General features: G+C 49.2%; 2 protein-coding genes across 5 annotated transcripts in view; one reads left to right on the plus strand and one right to left on the minus strand.

Annotated features, from left to right (window-relative positions):
- Nucleotides 1–233: 233 nt before the first annotated feature.
- On the plus strand, nt 234–2,767 carry LOC144107124 (protein FAM135A-like). The gene is made up of 3 exons (XM_077640112.1): nt 234–342; nt 1,200–1,316; nt 2,434–2,767. Exons 1-3 carry the CDS (start codon nt 234–236, stop codon nt 2,628–2,630), a joined length of 423 nt encoding a protein of 140 aa, XP_077496238.1. The 3' UTR covers nt 2,631–2,767.
- A 3,447-nt stretch (nt 2,768–6,214) lies between these two features.
- The window catches only part of LOC144108034 (uncharacterized), a 47,714-nt gene continuing 28,750 nt past the window's right edge, over nt 6,215–25,178 (minus strand). For 2 of the 4 annotated variants that reach the window (XM_077641314.1, XM_077641311.1), the window contains 8 exons: nt 23,819–23,886; nt 15,861–16,041; nt 13,880–13,952; nt 12,959–13,108; nt 12,469–12,570; nt 8,583–8,661; nt 7,049–7,137; nt 6,215–6,378 (listed from right to left, as the gene is read on the minus strand). In XM_077641314.1, the coding sequence (XP_077497440.1) occupies nt 6,328–6,378; nt 7,049–7,137; nt 8,583–8,661; nt 12,469–12,570; nt 12,959–13,108; nt 13,880–13,952; nt 15,861–16,041; nt 23,819–23,886 (793 nt within the window). In that variant the 3' untranslated portion in view covers nt 6,215–6,327. The remainder of the gene's footprint in view (nt 6,379–7,048; nt 7,138–8,582; nt 8,662–12,468; nt 12,571–12,958; nt 13,109–13,879; nt 13,953–15,860; nt 16,042–23,818; nt 23,887–25,178) is intronic. The other 2 variants (XM_077641313.1, XM_077641312.1) reach the window with 2 other exon arrangements.

The following is a 25,178-nucleotide window of genomic DNA, read 5'->3' on the forward strand; positions in this document are numbered from 1 at the left end:
TTTCCCTGATATATTTTCAAACTGCTTGCGTACGTTGTGTTTTTGGTAGATATAAGCTTATCTTGCCGGAAGTGAAACATCGTGCCCGCTCTCACGAATCTCTCTAAATGCGCGTTGCACTTCTCCAATGAGCGTAGTTCGTTAATCGGACGCACATTGCCGGTTCGTTCACATTCGCAGTACCATTTTTGCAGCCTGGCTTTATCATGTTTCATTCTTCATGTTACCCAGGGATGTGGTACCTCCAGCGATTCGAATACACCGACTCGATGAGGCAAATGATGCTCGCCGACGCCGCAGACATTCGCAAGACGTACCTCTACCGCCTTAGTGAACACACAGGTGCACTAAGCATGCCGTCCCTATCTACCTTCCGTCGCGTTTCTAATCTGTGTACCGCAAAGAACCGCTTACTAGGAGTTAGACAGCAGATGGGATGATAGCAAACGCATGCAATACTAGCGTGCTGATTCTCTGTTTGTACTGCATGCTGATTATCTTTAGTTATTTCCAACGTTCTTGCATTTTATGCATTTTGCTAAAGTCGGATACAACTTGAAAAAAAAAACAGCAGTTGCTAACACTGGGTCACGGTCCGTGGCGTACTCTATTACTCCTCTGGCCCATCGCAATAGTATAAACGAAATCAACTTTTTTAATATTTGACTATCTTAAACAAGCCGGGTATAAAAATTCTAGCTCCCATAATTTTTCCTTGTGATTAGTTTTTGGTTTAGGTAACAAGAAAAATTTCAACAGCGGTCTACTTTTTTGTCGTGGAGGAATTCTGTGCGGCGGTCCTGAATGTGGGCGGAGCTTCACTGCAGACTTAGTGGTATCAGACTTATACATTTATTCTGGCTTGTAAAATGTTCCTCGTAAACGAAAGTACGAATCGAAACGGCGGATGCTAGTCAACTGAAAGCTTCGATTCTGCACTGCGCAACATTGTTTACTTGAGTGCGTGTTTTTCCTAACGCTTGAAGTGCTCTTGAAAAACTGAATCGCTTCATCCACGTAGACATGGCCGTAATATTTCTTGAAATAAAAACAAAAATCTTAATTTGTCCCTCTCGAAGTGGACCAGAGTGTCGTTAAAACATGAAAAATGCCATATGAAACGCACCGCGTACCGCGCCATGCTTGTCACAATACCTTCCTCGACGTCCTCACGAATATTTGCACACGTCGGCACGCAGGTCTGACGCACTTCAAGAACATCGTGCTTCTCGGCGCCTCGGACGACTACGTCGTCCCGCTACACTCGGCCCACATCAAGCTCGTGAGGCACATTACCAAGGATACGACGCCTCTGGGTAAACACAGCGCCGCGGCGCCGGTATACGTAATCAACCAACTTTTGGGCACACTATAGCCACTCCGCGCTGTCTAGGAAAATAATATTGTTGAATCATCATCATCATCAGCCCGACTACGCCCACAGCAGGGCAAAGGCCTCTCCCATGTCTCTCCAATTAACCCTGTCCTTTTCCAGCTGCACACATCGTATGCCCGCATCTAATCCGCCCACCTTTCTACCGCCCCCTGCTATACGCTTACTTTCTCTTGGAATCCACTCCGTTACCCTTAAGGACCAGCGGTTATTCAGCCTTCGCATTAAATGTCCTGCCCAAGCTCATTTCTTGGTCCGGATCTGGATCCGGAAGCTGATCCGGATCATGATATTGTCACGGGGAATCAACTAGAAGAATGAGAATGGGGTGGAGTGCATATGGCAAGTTCTCTCAGATCATGAATAGCAGGTTACCAATATCCCTCAAGAGAAAAGTACACAACACTTCTATCTTACCGTTTAGCCGCCACGGTGGCTGAGAGGTTATGCGCTCGGCTGCTGGCCCGAAAGACGCGGGTTAGATCCAGGCCGCGGCGGTCGAATTTCGATGGAGGCCAAATTTTAGAGGCCCGTGTACTGTGCGATGTCAGTGCACGTTAAAGAACCCCAGGTGGTCGAAATTTCCGGAGCCCTTCACTACGCTGTCTCTCATAGCCTGTGTCGCTTTGGGACGTTAAACCTATATAAACAAAACCAATCTATCTTACCGGTACTCACCTGCGGGGCAGAAAAGCGGAGGCTAACGAAAAGGGTTCAGCTTAAGTTTAAGGACAACGCAGCGAGCCATATATCGAAAGATAAATGATAGGTGTAACGTTAAAATACCAAAAGAGGTGGAGTGGGTGAGGGAACAAACGCGGGTTAATGGCATCCTAGTCGAAATCAAGAGGAAAAAATTGTTGATTAAGCGTGAAAATAAATATAACCGACCTTTTCTGCTAGCGTCATTCAGACAACCTAAAGGCAAAACTGATCAAAGTGGTGAATGGTATGCGGCTGTGCGCTCATCACACGTTTTTGGAACAAGCGAAGAAAAGAGATCCTCCGACAGATCCTTTGATTTCTCTCTTTTGTTGCAGGTGCAGCGTACCGAGAGATGCTGCGGAACATCCTCAAGCCCATAATGGACAAACCAGATATGAACCTGATCCGGCTGGAAGTGCACGTTCCATTCCGGGCCTCCCTAATCTCCTCCAACGTGCATGTTGCGCCGCTGGGCTGCGAGATACTCGTCCAGAAGATCGCCACCGTCGCCTGCGCGAGGCACCTGTTCTGAAAACGAGGCGGGTGGAGGCCATAGTTACTGTCCCGCACTAAGACTACAGCGGAGGGTCCCCAAATACTGTAGCCTCCAAGATCCGTGTGGGAGATCATAGCCGATTCACAGACGTCTTCTCATTTTGTTGTGGTCCAGATGGCTCACGACACGGCATAGAGGGCGCTCATTACCATGCGGGCTTCACTGACTGTATACAAATGAAGACGGTTCCAACTGTGCCCTCCCTCCTTCACAGTTGTGCGTGCCCAGCAGTCACTGACCTGTGGACTGTACCATTCTGTATATTGCGTGCGTTATTTGCGCGATTTTTTTGCGTTCTCTTACGCAGATTCTTTATCCCCAAGTTCTGCATATGCAGACATAAGCACGGGGGAAAAATTACTTTGTTTTTAATTACAACTGGAACAGTGTTTGCAGTTTCTGCCTATACGCAGTTCTGCATATAAGCTCAGGTTAAGAATCGCGCTATATCCATCTGCTCTGAACGACCGCTTTTTCAGAGCATCATCATACTTTTCCCGTTTCGTTACTTATGTTGCAGTAATGTGATTTGAGAAACAAACTGATCTTACAATATGCTTGTCTGATGCCCTTTGGAATGTAATGATGTACAGACTCGGTCAAAAGTCTTTAGGCCACAGTGTTCATCTGCAGCGAAATGAATGTTCCCAGAATGCTCCGTGTAGCGGATCATTCAAAGCACAAGCCAAGCAGGAAGCTTCTCTACCGCATGAAGAAACCTTCTGCTAGCATTTCAAGGTCATCCGGTCTTTAATAATGCCGTAATGGCTCTGTTATTAGGCTGAAGCGAAAAGTCTTTGGCTTTAAGACTTTTGGCTAAGACTATACCTGTATTCGCTTTCATCCTGTTATATACTTTTCGTTCCGCCTACAGAAGTCTGCACTTTTGACGAGAGCTATGACGGTTCACGGTAAACTCATCGACGTGCATGAGTGAACCCTCCTCTTCACCTGATGATGATGTCACTCCGTGAGGAGAGGGAGGATGAACGCATTAAAATTCGTGAGGATGAGAACGAGGACGAGGAAGGGCAAGAGGGACGGTCTGAGGATGGGGGCCCGATCCGTACTCCGGGCTAACGTCTCTAGTCTATGCAGCCCGCTACGAATTCCCGGTAGTCCTTAGGGCGAAGATTCCCGGAGAAGAGGTGGTTTCTGCAGTCAGGCTGCGCACAAGGCGAACACGAAAGGTGGGGAGCCGCGCGCCTTCTCCGTCGCCACGCCGGTTTTGTAAATAAAGCCAAAGGAAGCGCGCACCAACAGCCACTGCTAGGCTTCGAAGGAAAATGAGAAATGCAATAAATGACGAAGAAGCGGGAACGAGAGCCATAAAGGAGTGGGCACACTTCGTGAACGCAGGCTTACGATCGACAACGGTTTTTATGACCACCGACCCAGCAGTGAGCAGCGGGGCTTTGACGCGTTATCCTTCTCCAGGATAACGCAAGGCTGCACACTGCTCTCAGCGTGATAAAATTTCTCGCCAAGCACAGCATTACAGTATTTCCATATCCGCCATACTCTCGCCTGACCTCTTCCCATGCGATTTTTTCCTTTTTCCTCGTGTGAAGAGAGCCCTAAAAGATCGCTGAATAGATAGAGTGTATGCCATTCAAGAAGGCACGACAAAGGAGTTGACAGCCCTGCCAAAAGAAGCGTTTTCCAACTGTTTCCAAGACCTCAAGAAGCGTTGGAAGCTGTGTATAGACTGCAAGGGAGACTTTTTCGAAGGGGTGCTGCATAAATGATTTCAATGTTAAACGCATTTTTTAATGGACTGTCTCGGAACTTTACGGACAAAGGTTTTAGATATCCCAGTGAGCTCAGAGTTGAGACATTGTTCTTCTGCTCGCCGGCTTGAAGCTCGGGGACTGCTGCCCTCTGCAGACAGCCAAGGCAAACAGCCACCCACAGTCGTTTAGGACGGTGAACCCGTCAAATAGATGTTAACAAAAGCAGTCACGCAAGAAAATGAGAGGAACGCACGAGGAGTAAACAGCACGGCCAGTCTACATAGCCGCTGAAGAAATGAAAAATCGAGCACATACATTTCCTCACCTTATGGATATATACATCATCCACAGCTGTCTGCTATGGTCATTGAAGGCGCTTCCTTCACTCTGCGGAAGTTAGAGCCCATTGTGTCTTTGAATTAGAACTAAAGGGTGCAAAAAATTATTGCTTTCCTTTTAGACCGCTTGTTTGAAGTGCAGGAAATAAGAGGAACAAGGAAAACGTCACCCAAGCTCGGGCATGTGCGTGCAAGGCGAAACTTGTGCATCTAAAGCAGTCTTGATATCACTTCATCTAGACGGGCCAGAGGCAGACAACAAAACAAAAAGAAAAATGTCTGGCCGCAGGAAACGTTGGAATCAGCCCTCTGTCCACGCAAGTAGTGGCGCGGTGAAGTGCACTCTCACTGTTCTCGGTCTCTGCACCCAGGGGAAATTTTCTATCGCTGATAAGCGTGACAGCGCAGGCGGCCTTTAGAAAGTCATCTAGCTGTCATTAACGCGCATGCGCAAGCAGCCGACTCGCCGACGAAAAGTGCGACCATGCATGCGCCGTGTCAGACCGCCGTTCTTTCTTCGTTGCTGGTAGCCGCCGAATTTACTTTCGCCGTACAAGCGGCAGTCTTCTAGGCGTGAGTTTGTGCCCGTTTCCAGTGGGTTGCTCTCGTGTTCACCGTCCAGCGGGGACTCGTAGGAGCCATTGCACTAGCCACTCACTGACCACTGCCGAGGAATGCACCTCTTCGAGCCAGGCCGTCGGCATCGAAGGTGAGTGCGGGGCTAAGCCTCGCGGCGAGGGCGACGAGTCCGTGAAACATGTTAGAGGGAATTTAAGGACCACTCGCGCTGCTACCGCGAGCATTGGATAATAATCGGCAAAAAACACGCAGCCTGTAGAGGAGAGGTTTCACGGGCCATCGCCATCGGGTTTCTGCTCAGTGACGGAAGCGCGGCGAGCTAGGATACGCGATTCATACAGCTTTAGGATTAGTTCACTATAGGCAGGTCGGCTGTAGGTATTGAGCCAGGGAGGAAACTGCTTATATCCCCCTACGCATATACACACTGCGACACTGCGCACAAGACCGCCAAGGTAGGGCGATAGGTTCTCTCTATTAACTAGTGATCACAGAAGGCGAAGGTTAAGGTGAGTAATAATAGAAGAAGAAATCCTGGATACAATGGATGCGGTTCTAATATCGGCGCTCTCTTGAGCAGGAGGTGATCATCGCAAAGACACCGTTTTCCACTCCCACCTTTCGTGGGTATACGCGCCTCTTTAGAGGCGGTCGTCATCGGCAATAGCAACTACCCGCCAAAAATCGCAACCACAATCAGCGGAAATGTATTTCCACTCATAAAAGGAAAAGGAGGTGCCCCCTTTCTCATCAGGCAAGAGTTAAGAAAAGCGACACTCCCCTCCCACCACCCCAATCGTCCCCATTTCCCACTTTCCCGAAGACCATGTGGTACAAAGCAAGAAAAACAAATATCGAATCATACGCTTAGTTCTTCAAATATGAATATAATGGAGAACATGCTGCAGATAAACAGGTCTGGGGCGTCTCTTTATTGCATGAGGGAGGCAACATGGAACAAATGTTGCGGTCTACAAGAACAAGACGCGCTTCTGCAACTTGTGGACGGCGGTAACAATCAGCTCAGCAGTCGGAGTCTTCGCAGCGACCAGCCTCGGTGACGACGTAATTTCTCTGAAAAGAAAAAAAAAACAGGAGGTGTGAAGGTGAACTTTAAGCATGAGCGTTTTTTTTTTTGCTAGTGGAGATGTACTGTGAAAACTCAAGACTTCATGGCGTGTCTAGAAGCCAGAGTTTAGAATGGCAGCCGTTCTACTAATTCACCAGAATCCATAGAGGCATACAAGAAAAGAATTAATCCTTCAAAAAGGATCGAATTTATTGCGCCAGTTCTTAAGCGTGAAATGCAGATGAAACTGTGCAAAGGTGGCTTAACATAATTCGAAGCCTAAAGTCAATATTCGGAGCGTTCAACTCCTCAGTATTTGTCCAGGCGTGCGTATTTTTGTCCTGCTGACCCGTTAATAGGGGACGCTCATCAAACTCCGATACGCTTTGTTCGCGATGTTTGTTATTTACAACGAAACCAACAAGTTTTCCTTTTTTATGTTGTCAGCCCACAGATCTACAAAGGCTTCACCGTTGCTTCTAGCATGGCCCTCTCTTATTGTTATTCTGGCATTCTACTCAAAATTCATCGCTCTACAAGAGACCTACTTAAGTCGTATGGGTGTCTTGCAAAAGGAACTGCATGTGACATTGGTATGCTCCAGTTTCGGTAAAACTTGGGTGCGTGCTTCCCGGACATTCACAACCCCACTGATTACGCGGAGAGTGCACCGACCTGCATCTGCTGTATTCTGTTTATCTGCTGCTCCGTGGCCAGCTGTCGTCGAAGCAGCTCCACATTGTTGGCCATCCTGTCTCGCGACTCTGCGTTTTCAGCGGAGAGAAATAAAGCGGATATCAATCACGAGCTGCGGTACGTCAACACTGTTCATGCGGCTGGCAATCGCTGCGCTCAGAAAACTCGGAATCAACTTTCGTTTCCCAGATGAACAACACTGTCGTGTGAAGCTCAAGTGAGCACGTAGAGGAGAAAGACTCCTCGATATCTGGTCCTCCTCAGGAGCGAAGTTTTGTCCTTACGCTTCCCAACCCTTGCCCCACAGTTCTTGAGAGCGCTCACTGCAAGACTTGCAAGGGCTAACCTTCTAAAATACGTGACCTACATCACGTGACCACTTTACGCAAGCACCCGTTCCACGCATAACAGCTGGATGGTAGGACAGCTGGTGTATTCGGAAGTTTTGAATTGCGACACTACGACGCCGACTATATTTTCTTTTAAGAAAGTCTCCTGCTCTTGCCTTGATGTGTAAAGAGGACTAGAAAATATTTTGGAGCAGCTTCCAGAAAACATTCAAGGGGAAGCGAACCTTCGCAAAAAAAACAAACTCATCAGATAGAATGTAGTAAGCAAGAGTTCCCAATGCCACGTCTGCAACAATAGCCGCTGGGCGGCTTCTAGGCAGACAGCTCGTGCGCCACGCGGTATATGCCAGGGCTAACAACAACAGCACCTTTTTAGAGCTTCTCAGTGTTGGCATTTCCCTACCTTCTAGGAGCGAGTTACCAACGCCAATAGCTACGTGCCACTGGTGGAAGTTAATTGATGCCTAAATGTTAATTGCATTTTATTCTACGAAAAAAGAATAAAATTCAATTAAAATTCAGGTATCAACGCCGTTTTGCAGATAATTTACAAACGACGCACAACGCTACTGCAAGATGCCATCTGTACGGCTTTCATGTCACAGATACCGGTAGTTTATAGCGTACGCTAGACCTCAAGAGCGGCCAGAAGTCTTAAATGCAGGTGGTTTGACTTGCCGAACGCTTGTCGCAGGACAGCGAACATGTGTTTCCTTTGTAAACCGATCCCAAGCCTTTGGTGAGTTCACAATTTAGGTCTCTTAGCCATATGCTGTCCTCTACCAGACTCTAAGCAGCGTGGCCTCCCTTCCAACATTGACATAAATGAGAAGAGTTGGCGTCATATGCCGCGCATAACTGAAAATTTGTGTTAGAATTCTTACGACGAGTTTTCGCTCTTATTCAGCGAGCATGGCTCATTCGATGAACGCTCTCCCCGGTGAAAGGGTTGCGGGCGTACATACTGTTTAATTGGGAGGGAACAAGATTATCAATGCAAAAAAGGTAAAACAGGATGTCTGTACATGCAGAATGGCTGTGCACGAAAGTATATGCAGCTGAGGCCACGGCTTCCTTGTCTCGCGTAGCTGTGTCACATTTGTTGGGGGATTTTGTTGCTTCCCGATGCGAAATTGTATGCAAGAAACTGAAGGTGACATTACCGCTTCTCCGTCGGGCAGGCCTCGAGTCTGGCACGGCGTCGCTCTTTGCTTTTCGGCCGTCTTCCGCTGGACGCGCCACCTGGGAGAAAGGCGGCAAGCCTATCCGTCACTGCTCTATTCTTGCCAACAGGTCGCAAACATAGAATTGTGATAATCTCTGCATGTCGCCACTCGTTTGGGACTCATCCTTCCTCCCATAGGCCATTAAGGTAGTCAGTCATTTGCTCAATATGTTTTGAGCTAGGGTTTCTTATCATTGCGTTGGTCACTTTGTCTGCTCCTGCGGCTGTATTGCGTTCCGCGGCTCTTGCTGCCGCATATACTTCAGCCACCGTGATGGGCTCGTCTAGATCAGTGTTCAGAGCTCCTGTGTATTGAAGATTGCATGGCGGGATTGTTTGAGTGCCAATGTACTGGTCTTGTAGGGCTTGTTTCAATTCCTGATCTGTTCCTTGAAATTTGTAAGCAATTTCTTGCAACGTGCGATTGACTGTGGTTTTGGTTTTGCCCAGATCAATTAAGCTTCTTAGTATGGTCCAAGTTTGAGAGGTGCTGAGTGTGCCTTTGAGGGAGGCACAAAAATCTATCCAGTTTTGCTGAGCGAGTTGCGTTGCGTACTCCTGGGCTTGTTCGGAAAGTGCTGATAACCTAAGTCGGAGCCTGCGGTTTAACTTTTGCTTCTTCCATCTGCGGACGAGACTACGACGAGCCTCCAACAAGTGTAGTAGGTGACGATCTGCTTCCGGGTTTTTCGTTGTGCGCGGTATACTCTGTGTGCTAGCTTTGTGAGCTTCCCTGATGTGTTCACTCCATGTTGCTATGTCTTGGATGCCTTCTTCAGTTGCGGGATGCCTGCGATAAACTTCTCAATCCGTAATATTTACTTCACCGAGCGTTCGGCGAAGTTTAGACGTTGGCACTGACGTACTAAGGATGTAGTGGTCACTGCCTAGTTGTTCCCCCAGGTTTGTTCAAGTAGCTGATGCATTGTTTTTCGATAACGTTAGATCTGGGCAGGTGCCCCTACTGACGCTGTTTCCAATTCTCGTTGGGATTGTAACGTCGGTAAGGAGGTCTAATCCTTCTTGATCCACCGCTTCCAGGAGAAGTTTGCCCTTTTGGGAGTCTGCCGCATATCCCCAAGTACTGGGGGGGGGGGGGGGGGGGGCGTTCAGATCTCCCAGTATGACCAGTTCCTAAGGCCGGAAAGCGGCCCACCCTTGAAACATTAAGACCGATCTCCCTTACATACTGTCTTGGGAAGCTCTATGAGCGAGTTATCCAAAACCGCCCCGTGAATTTCATTGAGGACAGGGATCTCTTTCCACAGTCCCTGATTGGCTTCAGGCGCGGTCTCTCAACCCAGGACGCCTTTCTCTTGCTTAAGGAGGAAGTTCTTACAGACATCCCAAGAGGAGGCGAGCATCTGATCCTGGCGCTTGACCTTAAGGGAGCTTTTGACAATGTCTCACACGGAGCTATCCTCCGCGAACTGAACTCCCTGGGATGTGGACAGAAGATCCTTAACTACATTAGAGCTTTCCTCACGGACCGCCCTGCAATAATTGCAATTGGAAATACCAGATCAGATACCATACCAATGCCAATGCCTCCGCCATCGCCCTTGCCATAAGGCATTGTGATCTGGCGGACAAATCAGCTTACATAATAACTGACTCGGAGCGAGCTTGCCAATATTACGTTACAGGGAAAGTCCCAAAAATGACAGCGGCTCTACTCATACCGTCGGGCCTCTCACCTACACTTCAACGCCCCCATAACATTCCTTGGACCCCGGGCCATCCAGGTCTTGAAGGCAACGAGGCGGCAAACAATCTAGCTCGTGAGCTAACAAACCGAGCGGATCCTTGCCCGTACCTCACCCCTCTACCATCAAACTATGGGGAACGGCTGGAGATGCTTAGATTAGATCGTAGAATATATCCCCCTCCCCATATTAAACTCACCACAGAAGAAGCCACATTTTGGAGGCGAATACAGACGAATACCTTCCCTAACCTGTACTTGTACAGCTTCATTCACCCTTCCAAGTACCGCCCCTTCTTTCCATGGTGCGGCGAAAAGCCTACGCTATTTCACATTTCCTGGAATTGTCCCCAAAAACCACCTCATCTAAAAACATTACAGACATCATACGAGCAGTGGGAAGCAGCTCTGACCACTAATGGTCTGGAGGACCAGTGTCGCATCATCAGACTGGTCCAGGCATCCGCCCAAGCCACCGGAGTCCTGAACTGAGGAGTCCACCTACTTGACTCGTAGAACACTTCAATGAAATAATAAATGTTTTATCCCTCTCTCTCTCGCAAACATGGCTCCAACGATAACAGCATGCATGAGTGGAAACTTCCGAGACAGTGCTACAGTGGTCGCGTTGACACGCAGAGGCCATGATAGGATCTGGTATCCACGAGTTCTGTTGTTTGTTCGAAGCCTTGTTTCAAATGGAAGAAGATGGCCCGCAGTCTGCTTTTGAGGATGAATATTTGTCGTAGAAGGTTCGCTCAGACGACGATATCGGTTTCTGTATCGAAGCGTGAGAGGACCACAAGCTCACCTTCGCTGTCATCCTTAAGAGACCTTCAGTCCCGGTAGGTTGTGATTCTCTATCTTGTATGTGACGGGGACGTGTCACGACGGCCGGGCACCGCCATGCGTTGTGCTTGCTGCGTGTGGTGTCTGTGTTAATACTTATTTTGAGGCATCTGGTCGCTCAAACTTGGTGCGTTTCCTCACATATTTTAATTGTGGTTTTAGAAGCAGTGCAAAGCCCGTTCGGGTCTACAGGCAGCGCTCGTGCTGCCCTGGATAATCTGTTCAGTAGAGGGGAGTATATGGAGAGACCGTGCGTTTATACCCTTGTTTCTGCGTAAATTTGACAGCACAAATCCTTTCTCTGGGTGTGGGGAAAGATAAGTACCAAAAGCTTGCCTTCTTTCTCTCAGGTTTTGCCGCTGCATGAGTCAATGCTCTAATGTTCCAGACTAGATAAGGCTGTTTTCAGAACGCGGAAAGCAAACTTTACGCTAGCGGATGACTCACAGGCGTTTATAGATGAACTTCAAACACTTCTTGAGAATGCCATAGTATGGATCGACAAAGAGTTGGTGCGATAAATTTATTTTCGTTTATTTTATTTATTCGCAATGATAGGATGAGCCCAGAGAGGAGTTGGACTGCGGGATTTAGGACACTGCTGCACAAAAAAAACAGCAATGTGCAGAGGAGTATGCAGTCAACTGGTACTTCCAGTGCAGTACACGCACTAAACATGAGACACACCGCTTCAAAAATAAATCTAGAAGATAACAAAAATTCACTTCATACAGAGAAGAAATGAAATTCAACTAACATGTGGAATATCAATAGTGATTTGCGCAAAAGTAAATAAGACGTAAACAGCGTACAGTAGATTTCTTACGATGCACTGTCGAAAGTTACAAGTTTCGTGTGGTTTGCGGGTAGTTTTGCTAGCCTTGTAGAGAGGTTTAGCTCAGATATTCTGCAGAAAGCACGGTCATTCTCGCTGTAGAAGTTGTGGGTAAATACGGTTGTACAGTTGGTCGTGCAAAGGTGAGGAAAAAGACGAGTGAAAGTTTTCTTTAGTATGTCATATTGAAGTAAAATTTCCTTATAACAAAATGCAACTGCGCATTCTTGGATACAACCAGCTATTTTTAGGATGGGTACACGTCAGGAGAAAAAGAAACTAAGAGAGCCTAGTGATGTCTGGCACCGCCTCTTCTCTAAACAGATACTCATCTGATCGACCCCTTGTGGTCGAGCCAAGTGGGAGTCTTTCCGATCACCCGCACACAACACGGCCTAAGGACTCTCAATACAAGGCACAGAGCCCCGGGCTTACCACTTTCGGTGGCTTAGTGTGAGGCACCGACCGCTTCGTCTCGATCATCATCCGCTCTCTTTCCTGGGGACCCCTGGTCACTTGCTCAGGACGCTTGCTGACCTGCGGCGACGGAATGACAGTGTCCCTTTGTGAGCAGGCATGTGCTGAAGGCACGCCCTCTAGATACTCATTATTCTTACTATTACGTGTTGAAATATGGGATTCTACTGTGATACACATTAAAGAAGGCACCGGTCACCGTTGATTGCTTCGTGAAGGGCGAGAGATTGAAATCACTTAGAACTCAAAGTCGGCAAATACGCAGATTGCCGTGTCAGACGTGGATGCCAAATGAACCCTTCTGGGTGAGCTGCTTCAGTGTTACAGAGCACTCATAGCAGCTGACTCGAGTCCTGAACCCGGCGAGCCGTGCCCCCCGTGAAATTAACCGCAGGACAGTTCGGTGGGGAGCCTCCCTAAAGGTGCGACTGGGGAGGATGTGCCCCACCTGCTCCTTGGGCCGGTGCCTTTTCCTCTCCTCCTCGTACTCCTGGTACATCTTCATCTGCTGCTGCTGAACACGCCGCTCCAGCTTCTCCTCTTCCTCCTGGTCCCGCAGACGCTGCTCCTCCAGTCGCTGCTGCTTCTCCTCGATCTGCTTCAGTGCCAGTGCAAGGGAATGACAGGCTCAGTACCACAGGATGCATTCTCAAGTCTGAGCTGGTTCTTGTTATATTCTTCCATGATTGAGAGACGGACGCATGAAAGAGAGGCATGGACCTTCAAGCCCAAAAATATGAGAGAATAAAACTAGAGTGAAACTCCAAAATTACTGTCATCCTTATTACTAATACTATTATCATCATCATAATCTGTAGGGCATAATAAAAGAATATACAGACACAAAAAAAGAGACTAGGAACAGTCAATGGAAGAGGTATGGTACTAGTACGGAAGACGTAAAAGCAGCACTTTCTGAAAGAATTGCATCGATCTATTCTATCCCTTGACTACGCCAAAAAGTAGGCGCGTCTAAACGCTATAACGGCTACTGAAGGCTATTACTTTAAGGGGAAAAGAAAGGAAAGCGCGTCTTAAGGCTTCTAACAATATTGGATACAAGTCACTGTAAGCGCTTCAATGTTCAGCTTGTCCGACGGGCACATTGGCATGGAGGTTCCCTAGTCACACTTTAGAAAGAGTGCCATCTAGAATTTCGCCTCAGCTTTACAGGGTGAATTGTGCTACTCTTGCCCTAAAGACATGTGACATCTCGTCTTGCAGTTGTGTCTGTGCGCGAATGATAGAGAAGTGATGCCAGGGTAACAAGGTTGCGCTCGTATTTGTAAGAAAACAAGATATTTCTACCAACAAGATGTTTGTGCGAAGTGATCCCAGTGATCCGGAACGAGCAAATTAAACGCCTTACCTGTTTCTGCAGTTCCTTGCGGTATAGGCTTGGAGGCAGGACGTTGCGGACGAGCTTCCTGCTAGGCCTGATGCTGCGTGACACGACACAGTCGCCATGAGCGCAATGCAACTTTGTAAGGCTTTGTAAACTGCCCAGGCAGCCTAAAAATCCGATTGCTTATTTTAAACAATAAATGTGTTGGACACTACCAAGCATAAAAATTATGAGTTTTCAGACTCATAGCCATGAACAAGGACAAGCTTTTCTTGCCAACTACTTAGTGCATGTTTTCTATTGGATTTTGTCAGCGCAAACAGTAGCCGTAGTCTAAGAAGCTTCGTGGGCATAATAGGACGCGCAAGACAGCTGAGAGCTGGAGAGAAGCAACAAGGAAACCGGTAGCTCACAGCATGAAGAAGACAGATGCGAACTAAAAAAGACAGATGCGAACTAATTCCGTTCGGCCGAATTGTATGAGTGAGCAACGTTTAAGACATGGATAACTGTCTAACAGCACACATCAAGAGCGAATTCATCAGACAGCGCATGTGTTCTTAACAAAAGTGCCGAGCTAGAAATTGTTGCATAATATAGGACAATATTTAAGACAACCCAATCCAGAAATCGCATTTTCTCAACGTCAAATTCAGTCTACCCGATCTTTCAGTGCAGACCAGGGCGTTCCTCTCAAAAGTGTTTGTGAACGTTCCTAAACGTCTGTACGGTTAGTCACCGGAAAAGGCTTGCAGGGGCTGCAGTCATTCGCGTCACTATGCTATGGAAAAAAAGGGACGCACTTGTGTTAAATGATAGTGGCGAAGACTGCGAGTTTCGATTGCATGACTGCTCTGAACGGATTGGCGCCAACTATGCGTCGTGAAGACGCAAATGACGGTTGACGCAGGTGTTAATTTAAATGGTTAAAGGGATTGCTAGAGGTTCCCATTCCAGCAAACAAAACTGAACCTATTTAATCGAAGCTCAATGTGCTGAAGCCTGATATGAACGTTGACTGAAGCGGTGGCCTAGTCGTTTGAGCATCCGCCTCACATGCGGGAGGTGCGGGGTTTGATCCCCAGTGTCGCCAGGTACCCACCCGTGGTACAACGGGTACAAGCTTTCCTCTGCTTGTGCTCGGCTTCATTAGGGTGAATTGCTTGGGAAATGGGCGCTTGACCCCACTTTGAATAGAAGAAAAAAAAAACCTGCCATGGCGCTTTTTTGGCCACAGATGCCCTTGCGCCATAAAAATCCACCATCATCATCTAATAGACATTCTATTTGGAACAGCAGATCTCTGATTTGTGTTCGCTACTGCAGCGGTGGCTAAGTGGTTGAGCATCCGCCTTGTATGCGAGAGGTGGAGGGTTCGATCCCCAGTGCCGCCGGGTACCAAACGGTGATACAATGGGTACAAGCTTTTCCTTAGCCTGGTGCTCGGCTTATCTGGGGTGAAATGCATGAAAAACGGGTCTTTGTCCCCACCTTGAGTTGTCGAAAACATCTTGTGACATGGCGCTTTTTGGCCATGCCCTTGCGCCATAAAAATCCATCATTACCGATTTGTGTTGGGCTCCCGGTCGAGTACGTGTGTTGTTCTGTTCAGAGTGGTGCAAGAGCGCATGTTTTGTTACTGGAATCAAAACACGCTATTCCGAATCACCAGCACAGCGTCGGATTTCGCACGGAATGCAAGATATTACGCGTTTACTCAATTTAGCAAAAAAGCACAAAGCAGGAAAGCAAGGACAGCGCTTGTCCTGTCTTGCGTGTCTTCTGGCGTCCGTGTTCCATAGCGCTATGGAAATCTGTCCAAGAAAAACAATGCATCTTCGGTAGGCTGTCAGCTACGTGGGTTATCTGGGTTTCTGGTCCTGTTTTGTGTTGTAGAGAAACTGAAGCCGCTTCCAGTGAACTAAGTGCGTTGCTAATCCACAGAGCGAAGTGACATATGACTAATCGTTCACAGTACACGCACAGGCGCCAGTGCAGCACTCACAAGAGTCCGTCACCCCTGCGCGCGAGAAGCATGTGCAGGTGGGGCACCAGCATCGCCACTTCGCGCTGCCTGCGCGGGTCACCGAACAGGTTGGACTCCGAGCGCGCCTTGGAGGGCATGATGTCGCTCGACGTCTGCACCGGCTGCACCAGGTCACCGAGGAAGCGGGGCCGCTTGCCGCCTGCAGAACCCGGGGAAGGAAAACATCAGTGCAAGTGTGACCAGCAGATGGCATGATTGACAACCGAGCTCATAATAAACGGCTTCTGCTTTTGTATAGTTCATTACAAAGAAGTGGCACTGATAACCGAAAGGGGGGGGGGGGGGTGAGGTGAGGTGAGGTAATGGTAGTGCGCTGCAGGCACTGTAAGATAATTACTCATTCACGGGGAAGCTGTAGAAGGGGCTTTCCTACCATGCAACACAGGCCATTTAGTACTTGGTAGACTCTTCACGGAACATGGTAAACGTGTAATAGGCATCTGCATGGTGAAAAGGTCAAAGAGGACAGTGCGGCTAGCAAGCCGAATTCCATGCAAAAATGCATTGTGCGAAAGGAAAAACCAGTCATGTGACCATTTTAGCGGACATGGAATCCAGAAACTCGCATTTCCATAAATAACGCACACTGTCCTGGCTGTTCCTTCTATGCAGTGTTTCGCGCTTATATGGCTTCTCACAAATTTCTATTCCATCTTCACATGAAATTTATCCGCGACATAGTAATCCCGCCGTTTATTTAGCCGAACGTTGCGGGAATACTTGTCGAGTGTCTTCGTTGTAATAAAAGAATCAAAACGCAGTTGTGAGCTCCCAGAAATAAAAAAAAACAACGCCACTTTCTGGAGTTCTCGCCATGGAGCAAATGTTAGTCCCCGCCAAGGGCATGCACTTGGCATAGGCATATCTGGAGCATCTGGGCTGCTGTCGAAGCTGACAGGAAGACTGGCGGACGGCATTGCCGTGCCATATTAGTTGCGTTAAAAAGAAAGAAGAATTATAAGTGCGGATCTTCAACACGTTGAGGCTGTTGTTGCAAAAGGGTTGCAAGCCCCAAGGGTAGCGTTGGCCTGGCGGCCTGGGGCAAAGCTGGAAACATCCGAAGGCCCCGGCAAAGGATGAGTCGACTGGCAACAGAACAACTTGTTTATTCTGGCATCTCAAAAGAGCAGCCGGTCAGGGCGACCACGTTACTCGAAGGGCGAAATCGAAGTCTCTCGTTGGCGTCCGGGGCAGCTCCCTTTATATACCCTCGGAGTCGAGGGCAAGAAGGAGCGGCTTGGGATGAGTCGCACAAGACGGCGACGCACGGACATGAACAGACGTGACGGGCGCGTCCGCCGGGCCGGCGCCGGTCAGACCTCCTCGCCTTCCAGTTGGGGAGCTCCTCTCCCCGGCTGCCGCGCTTTGACAAACGTGGGCACCAGCATGCACACACACACACACGCACGCACGACGACACGTGGCACTGAAACCTGCCTGGACGCGCTTGGCGGGAGGCGTTGCGGCAGCGATGAACGAAGCCGCGGCATCCGTTGCATCCGCGCCGGCTATACCGCGCGTCGTAGGCGAGACGTAACAGACCGCCCCGCCGGGAGAAGGAGATCCCGATGGTCAGGGGACTGCATCCGCCGTCCAGAGGGATGTCGCTCGATGATGCTCATAATCGAAACCGGTCGTCCCTCGACGTTGCTTGAGCGCAGCGCACAGAGAAGGCCTCGTTCTCATGTTCAGAATCACACAGGACACTGCAAAGTCACTTCGGGAGAGTTGCCATTTTTGTGCTCGTTCCCAGCAAGCGTTAGAACTACGCCGAAACGCAACCGCTCAGTCAGCAAGCACGAGACAACCCTCACTAAGCTCTGCCAGGCTCTTTCCCCTTTTATACTACTGCCTAGTTCCTTACAGTAGTCAAGCAGCACTCAGAACGCGTCCACAAATTGGAAAATTGCACTAGAAAGCACATAATCACTTTGAAACACTAAACAAAAGCAATATGTTAAAAATCCTGCCTCAGGAAGAAAACATCAGTAACCAAAAACTTTGAGGCGGATTCCTACGTTAGGGGCTTCGACTTAAGCCATCGGCGTTACCGTTGAGACTCCCCTTTTTGTAACGCACCTCAAAGGAATATTGTTGCAAAGCGAGGCTCCAGCGCAGGAGGCGGCCATTTTTGGGAGAGATGGTCTGCAGCCATTGGAGAGGGCAGTGATCCGTCTCAATGATAAAACCTCGAGCCGGCTAGGTAGCATGACAATTTCTGAACGGCCCACACGAGACACGCACACTCTTTCTCGGTGGCGCTGTACGCCTGCTCACGACAGGTCAGCTTACGACTAGCATACAGGACGGGGTGTTCCACTTCTCCATTGTCCCTTTGGCACAGTACAACGCCCATGCCTCGCTCACTAGCATCGCACTGAACAACGAACCCTTTTGTGTAGTCTGGCGATCGTAGCACAGGCTGGCTTGTTAGGGCGCTCTTTAAGGCGCTAAAAGCTCTTTCCTTTGTCTCGCTCCAGACGACTGTTTGGGGCTCTGTTTTTCTTAGAGCATCCGTCAGGGGAGCCGCGATATCGGAGTACCTGGGGATGTACCTCTGATAGTAGCCGGCGACACCTAAGAACGACCGAATATCGGTCTTCGTGCGCGGTTGCGGGAAGTCTCGCACAGCGGCCACCTTTATTTCAGAGGGGCGGCGACGACCCTGTCCAATCACGTGACCGAGGTAGACAACCTCGGCCTGTGCTAATTGGCACTTGGGAGCCTTGACTGTCAAGCCCGCTTCGCGCAGGCGGGTTAGCACTGCCCGCAAGTGTGCCATATGCTCAGACCAGGATGCGGAGAATATCGCTACGTCGTCTAAATACGGTAAAGCAAATTCTTCCTGTCCCCGCAACACTTTGTCCATGAGGCTTGAAAAGCAGTATGGCGCGTTCTTCAAACCAAAACTCAAAACTTTAGGACGGAATGTTCCCATTGGTGAAATGAACGCCGCATACCTACTAGCCTCTTCTGTAAGTGGAACCTGCCAATAACCCCTGACAAGATCTAGGGTGGAAATAAACTGAGCGCTACTAACTTTCTCAAGGCGCTCCTCGATGTTAGGGATCGGATAAATTTGATCCTTAGTGATGGAATTAAGCCTGCGGTAGTCGACGCAAGGACGAGGTTCCTTGCCCGGTACCTCAACTAAAATCAAAGGGGAGGTATAATCACTCTCACCCGCCTCAATAACACCGAGATGTAGCATTTTCTTTACCTCAGCCTCCATAATATCGCGCTGACGGGGTGACACCCGGTACGCCTTGGATCGTACTGGCTCTGGCGAGGTAAGTTCTATATCATGAGTAAGGACAGAAGTCCTACCAGGCCTCTCAGAGAACTGACCTTGAAACTCTTGTAAGAGTTGGTGTAGTTCGGTTTTCTGCTCAGGCGACAGCGGTGCTTTAATGATTAAGTCACTAATGACCTGATCAGTGTCTTCCCTGTTCGTAACTGAGCCTAGTCCCGGAAGCTCGACCGGAAGCTCTTCGGGAACGTTTACCATCATACACACCACTGCTTCCCGTTGTCTATAGGGTTTGAGCAGATTACAGTGGTAAACTTGCTGTGCTTTCCGCTTTCCTGGCAGACTCACCACGTAGTTAACATCCGACAGTTTTTGAACAATCCGTGCTGGGCCCTCCCACTGCACGTCGAGTTTGTTTTTTAGCGATGTGCGCAATACCATTACCTCATCGCCCACCTCAAAACGACGGGCCCTGGCTGTCCGATCATAATAAACCTTGGCCCTCTGCTGGGCCTTTGCCATTGCTTCACCTGACAACTCCTGTGCCCTTCTTAAGCGTTCGAGGAGACTAAGCACGTACTCGACCACGACTGGGTCGTCGCCCCTGCCTTCCCACGAGTCTCGAAGCATGCGAAGCGGAGACCGCAGCGAGCGACCGTACACCAGCTCAGCTGGCGAAAACCCCGTAGCCGCATGCGGCGCGGTCCTTAATGCAAACATCACCCCAGGCAGACACAGCTGCCAATCACTTTGTTGCTCAAAACACAATGCTCTCAACACGCGCTTCATGACGGAGTGGAGCTTCTCAACGGAATTCGACTGTGGGTGGTACACTGAGCTGTGTAACAGCTTTACCCCACACCTTTCGAGAAAGGCTGTCGTCAAAGCGCTAGTAAACACTGTGCCCTGATCTGACTGGATTTCCGCAGGAAAACCAACTCGCGCAAATATGGACAGTAGTGCATTGACTATCTCAACTGAGCTGAGGTCTTTAAGCGGCACTGCTTCAGGGAACTTTGTCGCTGGGCAGATCACAGTCAAAATGTGTCTGTACCCTGTGGCTGTTACCGGCAGAGGTCCCACTGTATCAATAACGAGCCGTCTAAAAGGCTCCGTAATGATAGGTACCAACTTCAACGGCGCCCTCGATTTGTCCCCTGGTTTGCCAACCCGCTGACAGGTGTCACATGTCCTCACAAAGTGTTCTACGTCACGAAAACACCCTGGCCAATAGTACTCTTGCAAGAGACGGTCCTTAGTCTTCTTAACTCCTAGGTGTCCGGACCACGAACCGCCATGCGACAAGCGCAACAGATCTTGACGGTAGCATTGAGGCACGATCAACTGATCGAACTCGACTCCTCTGCGGTCTAGATACTTCCGGTACAGGACCCCACCTCTTTCCACAAAACGAGCATTTTTCTTGGCGATACCTTCTTTGACATTGCAGCGCATGTTTTCTAGGCTGCCATCCTTTTTTTGCTCGGCTATCAAAGCCGACCGGCTGACTTTTAGCAACCTATTAAGTCCATCGGACGTAGGCGCGATGAGCAAATCTGCAGATAGCTCTTCTAACTTTCCCGTGTCGGGCGTTTCCTCTCCAGTACCTGGTGCCTTCAGCGCTACAGGCTCAATTTTATTCAGTTCGGACGTGCTCTGAATATCAGCTTGCTGGGCCTCCGACCCTTTCTCATTGTTCGACAACGTCGGCCCCGCAACTACCGCCTTTGCAGCGAGCTCCCGAACTCTCGATCTGCTTAAGGCCTGAACGCTAGCCTCACCAAACAAAAGCCCCTTCTCGCGCAGGAGGTGATCGGACCTGTTCGAAAATAGGTACGGGTACTGGGGGGGCAGCATAGATGACACTGCGGCCTCCGTCTCAATTGCTCCGAAAGGTCCTTCAATAACCACTTTTGCTACGGGCAGACACACGCTGTGAGCTTCCACGGCTTGCTTGATCCATGCGCACTCGCCCGTGAACATATCGGGTTCTACGTAAGAGGAGTGAACTACATCCATTGTAGCTGCGGAATCACGAAGCACTCGGCACTCTTTCCCGTTCACGAGGAAGTCTCGCATGTAAGGCTCGAGAAGCTTCATGTTCTCGTCAGTGCTGCATAATGACAAAAACACGACTTTTGTTTTTGTTTCTGGACACTGCGCCGAAAAGTGACCCGGCTTCTGGCACGTATAACACACGCGCGCTTGCCTCGCCTCGAACCGCTTTCTGCGTTCGGCTTCGGCTGCCGCCGTCTCCTTACGTTCGGTCGGACTGCTTTCACTCGCATCCGCACTACGCGTGTCCCCCCTTGCTCTCATGGGTGTGAACTTCGGCCTCTCAGACTTGGAGCCAAATTCACCCTTTTGACCGTCCTTAGCTCCGCGAGCCCGACGCGTCACAAACTCCTCGGCTAGCTCGGCGGCTTTAGCCACTGTACTAACGTCTGGCCTATCCAAGACCCAGTACCGCACGTTCTCAGGTAACCGACTATAAAACTGTTCTAGCCCGAAACACTGCAGAATTTTCTCGTGGTCACCAAACGCTTTCTCTTCTTTGAGCCACTCCTGCATGTTTGACATAAGCCTGTAGGCAAACTCTGTATATGACTCACTTCTGCCTTTTTCATTTTCCCGAAACTTCCGACGGAACGCCTCCGCTGACAGCCTGTACTTTTTTAGCAGACTCGATTTCACTTGGTCGAAATCCTCTGCCTCCTCTCTCTTCAAGCGAGCGACTACGTCGGCCGCCTCGCCGGGTAACAAAGTGAGCAAGCGCTGTGGCCACGTTTCCCGAGAGAACCCCTGCTGCTCGCACGTTCGCTCAAAGTTAACCAGGAACAAACCAATGTCCTCTCCAAGCTTAAACGGCCGCATCAGGTCAGTCATTTTGAACGATACCCGTTCTCCTGCACCGTGTGCCTGACTTCCATTACGAGCGCGTTCCATCTCTACCTCGAGACGCTTCATTTCTAAAGCGTGTTGACGGTCGCGCTCTTCTTTCTCTTTCTCTTTTTGTTCTTTACGTTCGCGCTCGTCTTTCTCTTTTTGTTCTTTACGTTCGCGCTCGTCTTTCTCTTTTTGTTCTTTACGTTCGCGCTCGTCTTTCTCTTTTTGTTCTTTACGTTCGCGCTCGTCTTTCTCTTTTTGCTCCCTCTCCTCAATGGTCTCAAGGCATTCCGACAGCTCGTCATCCTCAGCCTCCAACTCAAGAATAGCCCTTAGCAGTTCTGGCTTTCTGAGTTTGTCTGAGACATCCAGACCCAACTCTCTTGCAAGCTCCAGCAATTTCGGTTTGCGCAACGACTTCAAATCCATGGCTGCTCCGAATGCTGCTTTCTCTACTGCCTACTATTGTCTTGCCGCAAACTAACCCGGCAGCAACGACAACCACAATTACCAGCTCTGTTTCTGACACTAACAAAAGCCTGGCAAAACTCAGAAGAAGAAAGTCCCGCACTCACCAAACCTCGCAGCCAAGAATTCAGCGCAGTCGTTCCGCTGCAGGCAACCAGTCATCACACAGGGCTCGTTGCACTGCTCCCGGATGGTCGTTGTGCTGCTCAGCATACAGTTGACCGCATATCTTCGCTGCTGGCCTCCGTTGTCGGGATCCCACCGCTGGCAACCAGTTGTTGCAAAAGGGTTGCAAGCCCCAAGGGTAGCGTTGGCCTGGCGGCCTGGGGCAAAGCTGGAAACATCCGAAGGTCCCGGCAAATGATGAGTCGACTGGCAACAGAACAACTTGTTTATTCTGGCATCTCAAAAGAGCAGCCGGTCAGGGCGACCACGTTACTCGAAGGGCGAAATCGAAGTCTCTCGTTGGCGTAGTAGTAGTAAGTGGATGAAAGGGGAAGAGGAAAGGAAAATGCACGGGCCTGTGACTGGTGTTAAAACACCACAACCACTGCCGGCGTGCAGATAGAGAGAAGGATAGGTAGGGTTTCAGAAGAAGGAAGAACGCGCGCGCAGAGACGCGCGAGGGGCGCGCGGCCTCGTTGGCGTCCGGGGCAGCTCCCTTTATATACCCTCGGAGTCGAGGGCAAGAAGGAGCGGCTTGGGATGAGTTGCACAAGACGGCGACGCACGGACATGAACAGACGTGACGGGCGCGTCCGCCGGGCCGGCGCCGGTCAGACCTCCTCGCCTCCCAGTTGGGGAGCTCCTCTCCCCGGCTGCCGCGCTTTGACAAACGTGGGCACCAGCATGCACACACACACACACACGCACGCACGACGACACGTGGCACTGAAACCTGCCTGGACGCGCTTGGCGGGAGGCGTTGCGGCAGCGATGAACGAAGCCGCGGCATCCGTTGCATCCGCGCCGGCTATACCGCGCGTCGTAGGCGAGACGTAACACTGTCAATGCGGAAAATGAATTTATCACCTAAGCGTAAAGGTTGTCATTTATGGCCCACTTGAACGAGCTTACGCTTAAGAAACGCTCTGTAGCCTCCGAAAAATCACTCGAGCTAATAGAAAGCGTCATCCAGTCAGTTTCTAGACAGGGTATTTGTTAGTTCCGAAGAGATTTTCCAGGTGGCACGTACCGTTGCTAAACATTAATTATCCGCTCATTAAGCGAAATTTAATGACGATAGATTGTTAGAACAGAGACTCCTGGAGAAAGACAAGGTTGCAGGCAAATGCAAAGCATGTTCTCTAACCTGCAAATGCTGTAGTCAGGTCTCTGCCCCACGGATCCTGGTACTCCTCTATGCACTTCCGGTCAAGCCTGAAAGAAAAAAAAAGGCATATGCTGGCATAAGATTTACAGCCGGCGCACAACACCATAACTAAAGTATGTATTTGAAAAAAAAAAACAGTTCACAGACAATAGAAAACAGTTGTGTTATCCAGACTATACACCAAAAATTCAGGGGACACTTGAACTATGCCTAAGGGCATGACGCGATAGCTCCAATGGGTACTTTAAGTGGCATGTGGTCCTCTTTGCATATCATTTCGTAGACATGGACAATGTTCTTTATTTCAATTATTTTTCTTTTCTTCATTTTGGACGCCGCCGCGGTGGCTGAGTGGTTATGGCGCTCGGCTGCTGGCCCGAAAGACGTGGGTTCGATGCCGGCCGCAATGGTCACATTCCGATGCAGGCGAAAGGATAGATGCCCGTGTACTGCGCGATGTCAGTGCACGTTCAAGAGCCCCAGGTTGCCGAAATTTCCGGAGCCCTTCACTGTGGCGTCCCTCATAGGCTGAGTGCTTTAAACCCACAAAAAATGAAACGAAACCTTTTTTTTAATTTTCGTTTGCTTTTTATTTTTGCTTATTTCCCAGAAGACACATAAGGCTTCCCTTTAACCAAGTCGAACGAACGGTGCAACGTTCGTTCGACTTGGAACGCTGTACGGAACCCTTAACGCTCCCACTTTAAAGGCCCACATATCCCAACTCGTCTGCATATTCAGAGCCTGGTCGACCGAGTGATGCAAAACTAGGCGCCGGAGAGCCTTTTTCTTTTTAATCCAAGCGGTTGCTCTTTCACAGCGCATTTGTGATCGTTGTTATGATGAAGTCGTTGTTTGCAGTCTGCCGTTCACTCGGAATCTTAAGCATGGTTATGCACGCAGCTCAACCTCAGTTTATAAAGCTAAAAGAGCCAAGTGGTAATGTAAATTAGACATTTTGTCTATAAAGTAAACAGTTTGGTCTCATGTGTAGCTATATTCCGGTGAATAATACTGACTGTGTAAAATCGGAAAGACGCTATTTTTGGTAGTGGTTTTATTAAAAATAATAGTAAAAAGGAAGGAAAAGATTTTTGCTAGCCCCGGCATCTGCCATCGATATTGAAGCACCTGAGCTGGGGCAGCGGAAATAAAGGATATCAGGCAGAATGGAGAAATGAAATGAAAGAGGTGAGGGGACAGGAAGAGAGGATAGGGGGAGAAGTAATATGTACAAACTATTTACACAATAAGAAATGTGTCCAGGTTGTGCCAAAGACGCTATTTTTCGAATCAATAATGAGCGCTAGTGTGAAAGAAAAAGAAAAGCAAATAGAAA

This window comes from Amblyomma americanum, chromosome 10 (assembly GCF_052857255.1).
Source record: "Amblyomma americanum isolate KBUSLIRL-KWMA chromosome 10, ASM5285725v1, whole genome shotgun sequence".
Classification (NCBI taxonomy): Eukaryota; Metazoa; Arthropoda; class Arachnida; order Ixodida; family Ixodidae; genus Amblyomma; species Amblyomma americanum.

Excerpts from the sequence above, each read along its gene's own strand:
- LOC144107124 (XM_077640112.1), top strand. The coding sequence starts at position 234 with ATGTGGTACCTCCAGCGATTCGAATACACCGACTCGATGAGGCAAATG. Across the intron at positions 343-1,199 it reads CCGCCTTAGTGAACACACAG|GTCTGACGCACTTCAAGAAC; the intron begins GTGCACTAAGCA and ends GTCGGCACGCAG. Across the intron at positions 1,317-2,433 it reads CAAGGATACGACGCCTCTGG|GTGCAGCGTACCGAGAGATG; the intron begins GTAAACACAGCG and ends CTTTTGTTGCAG.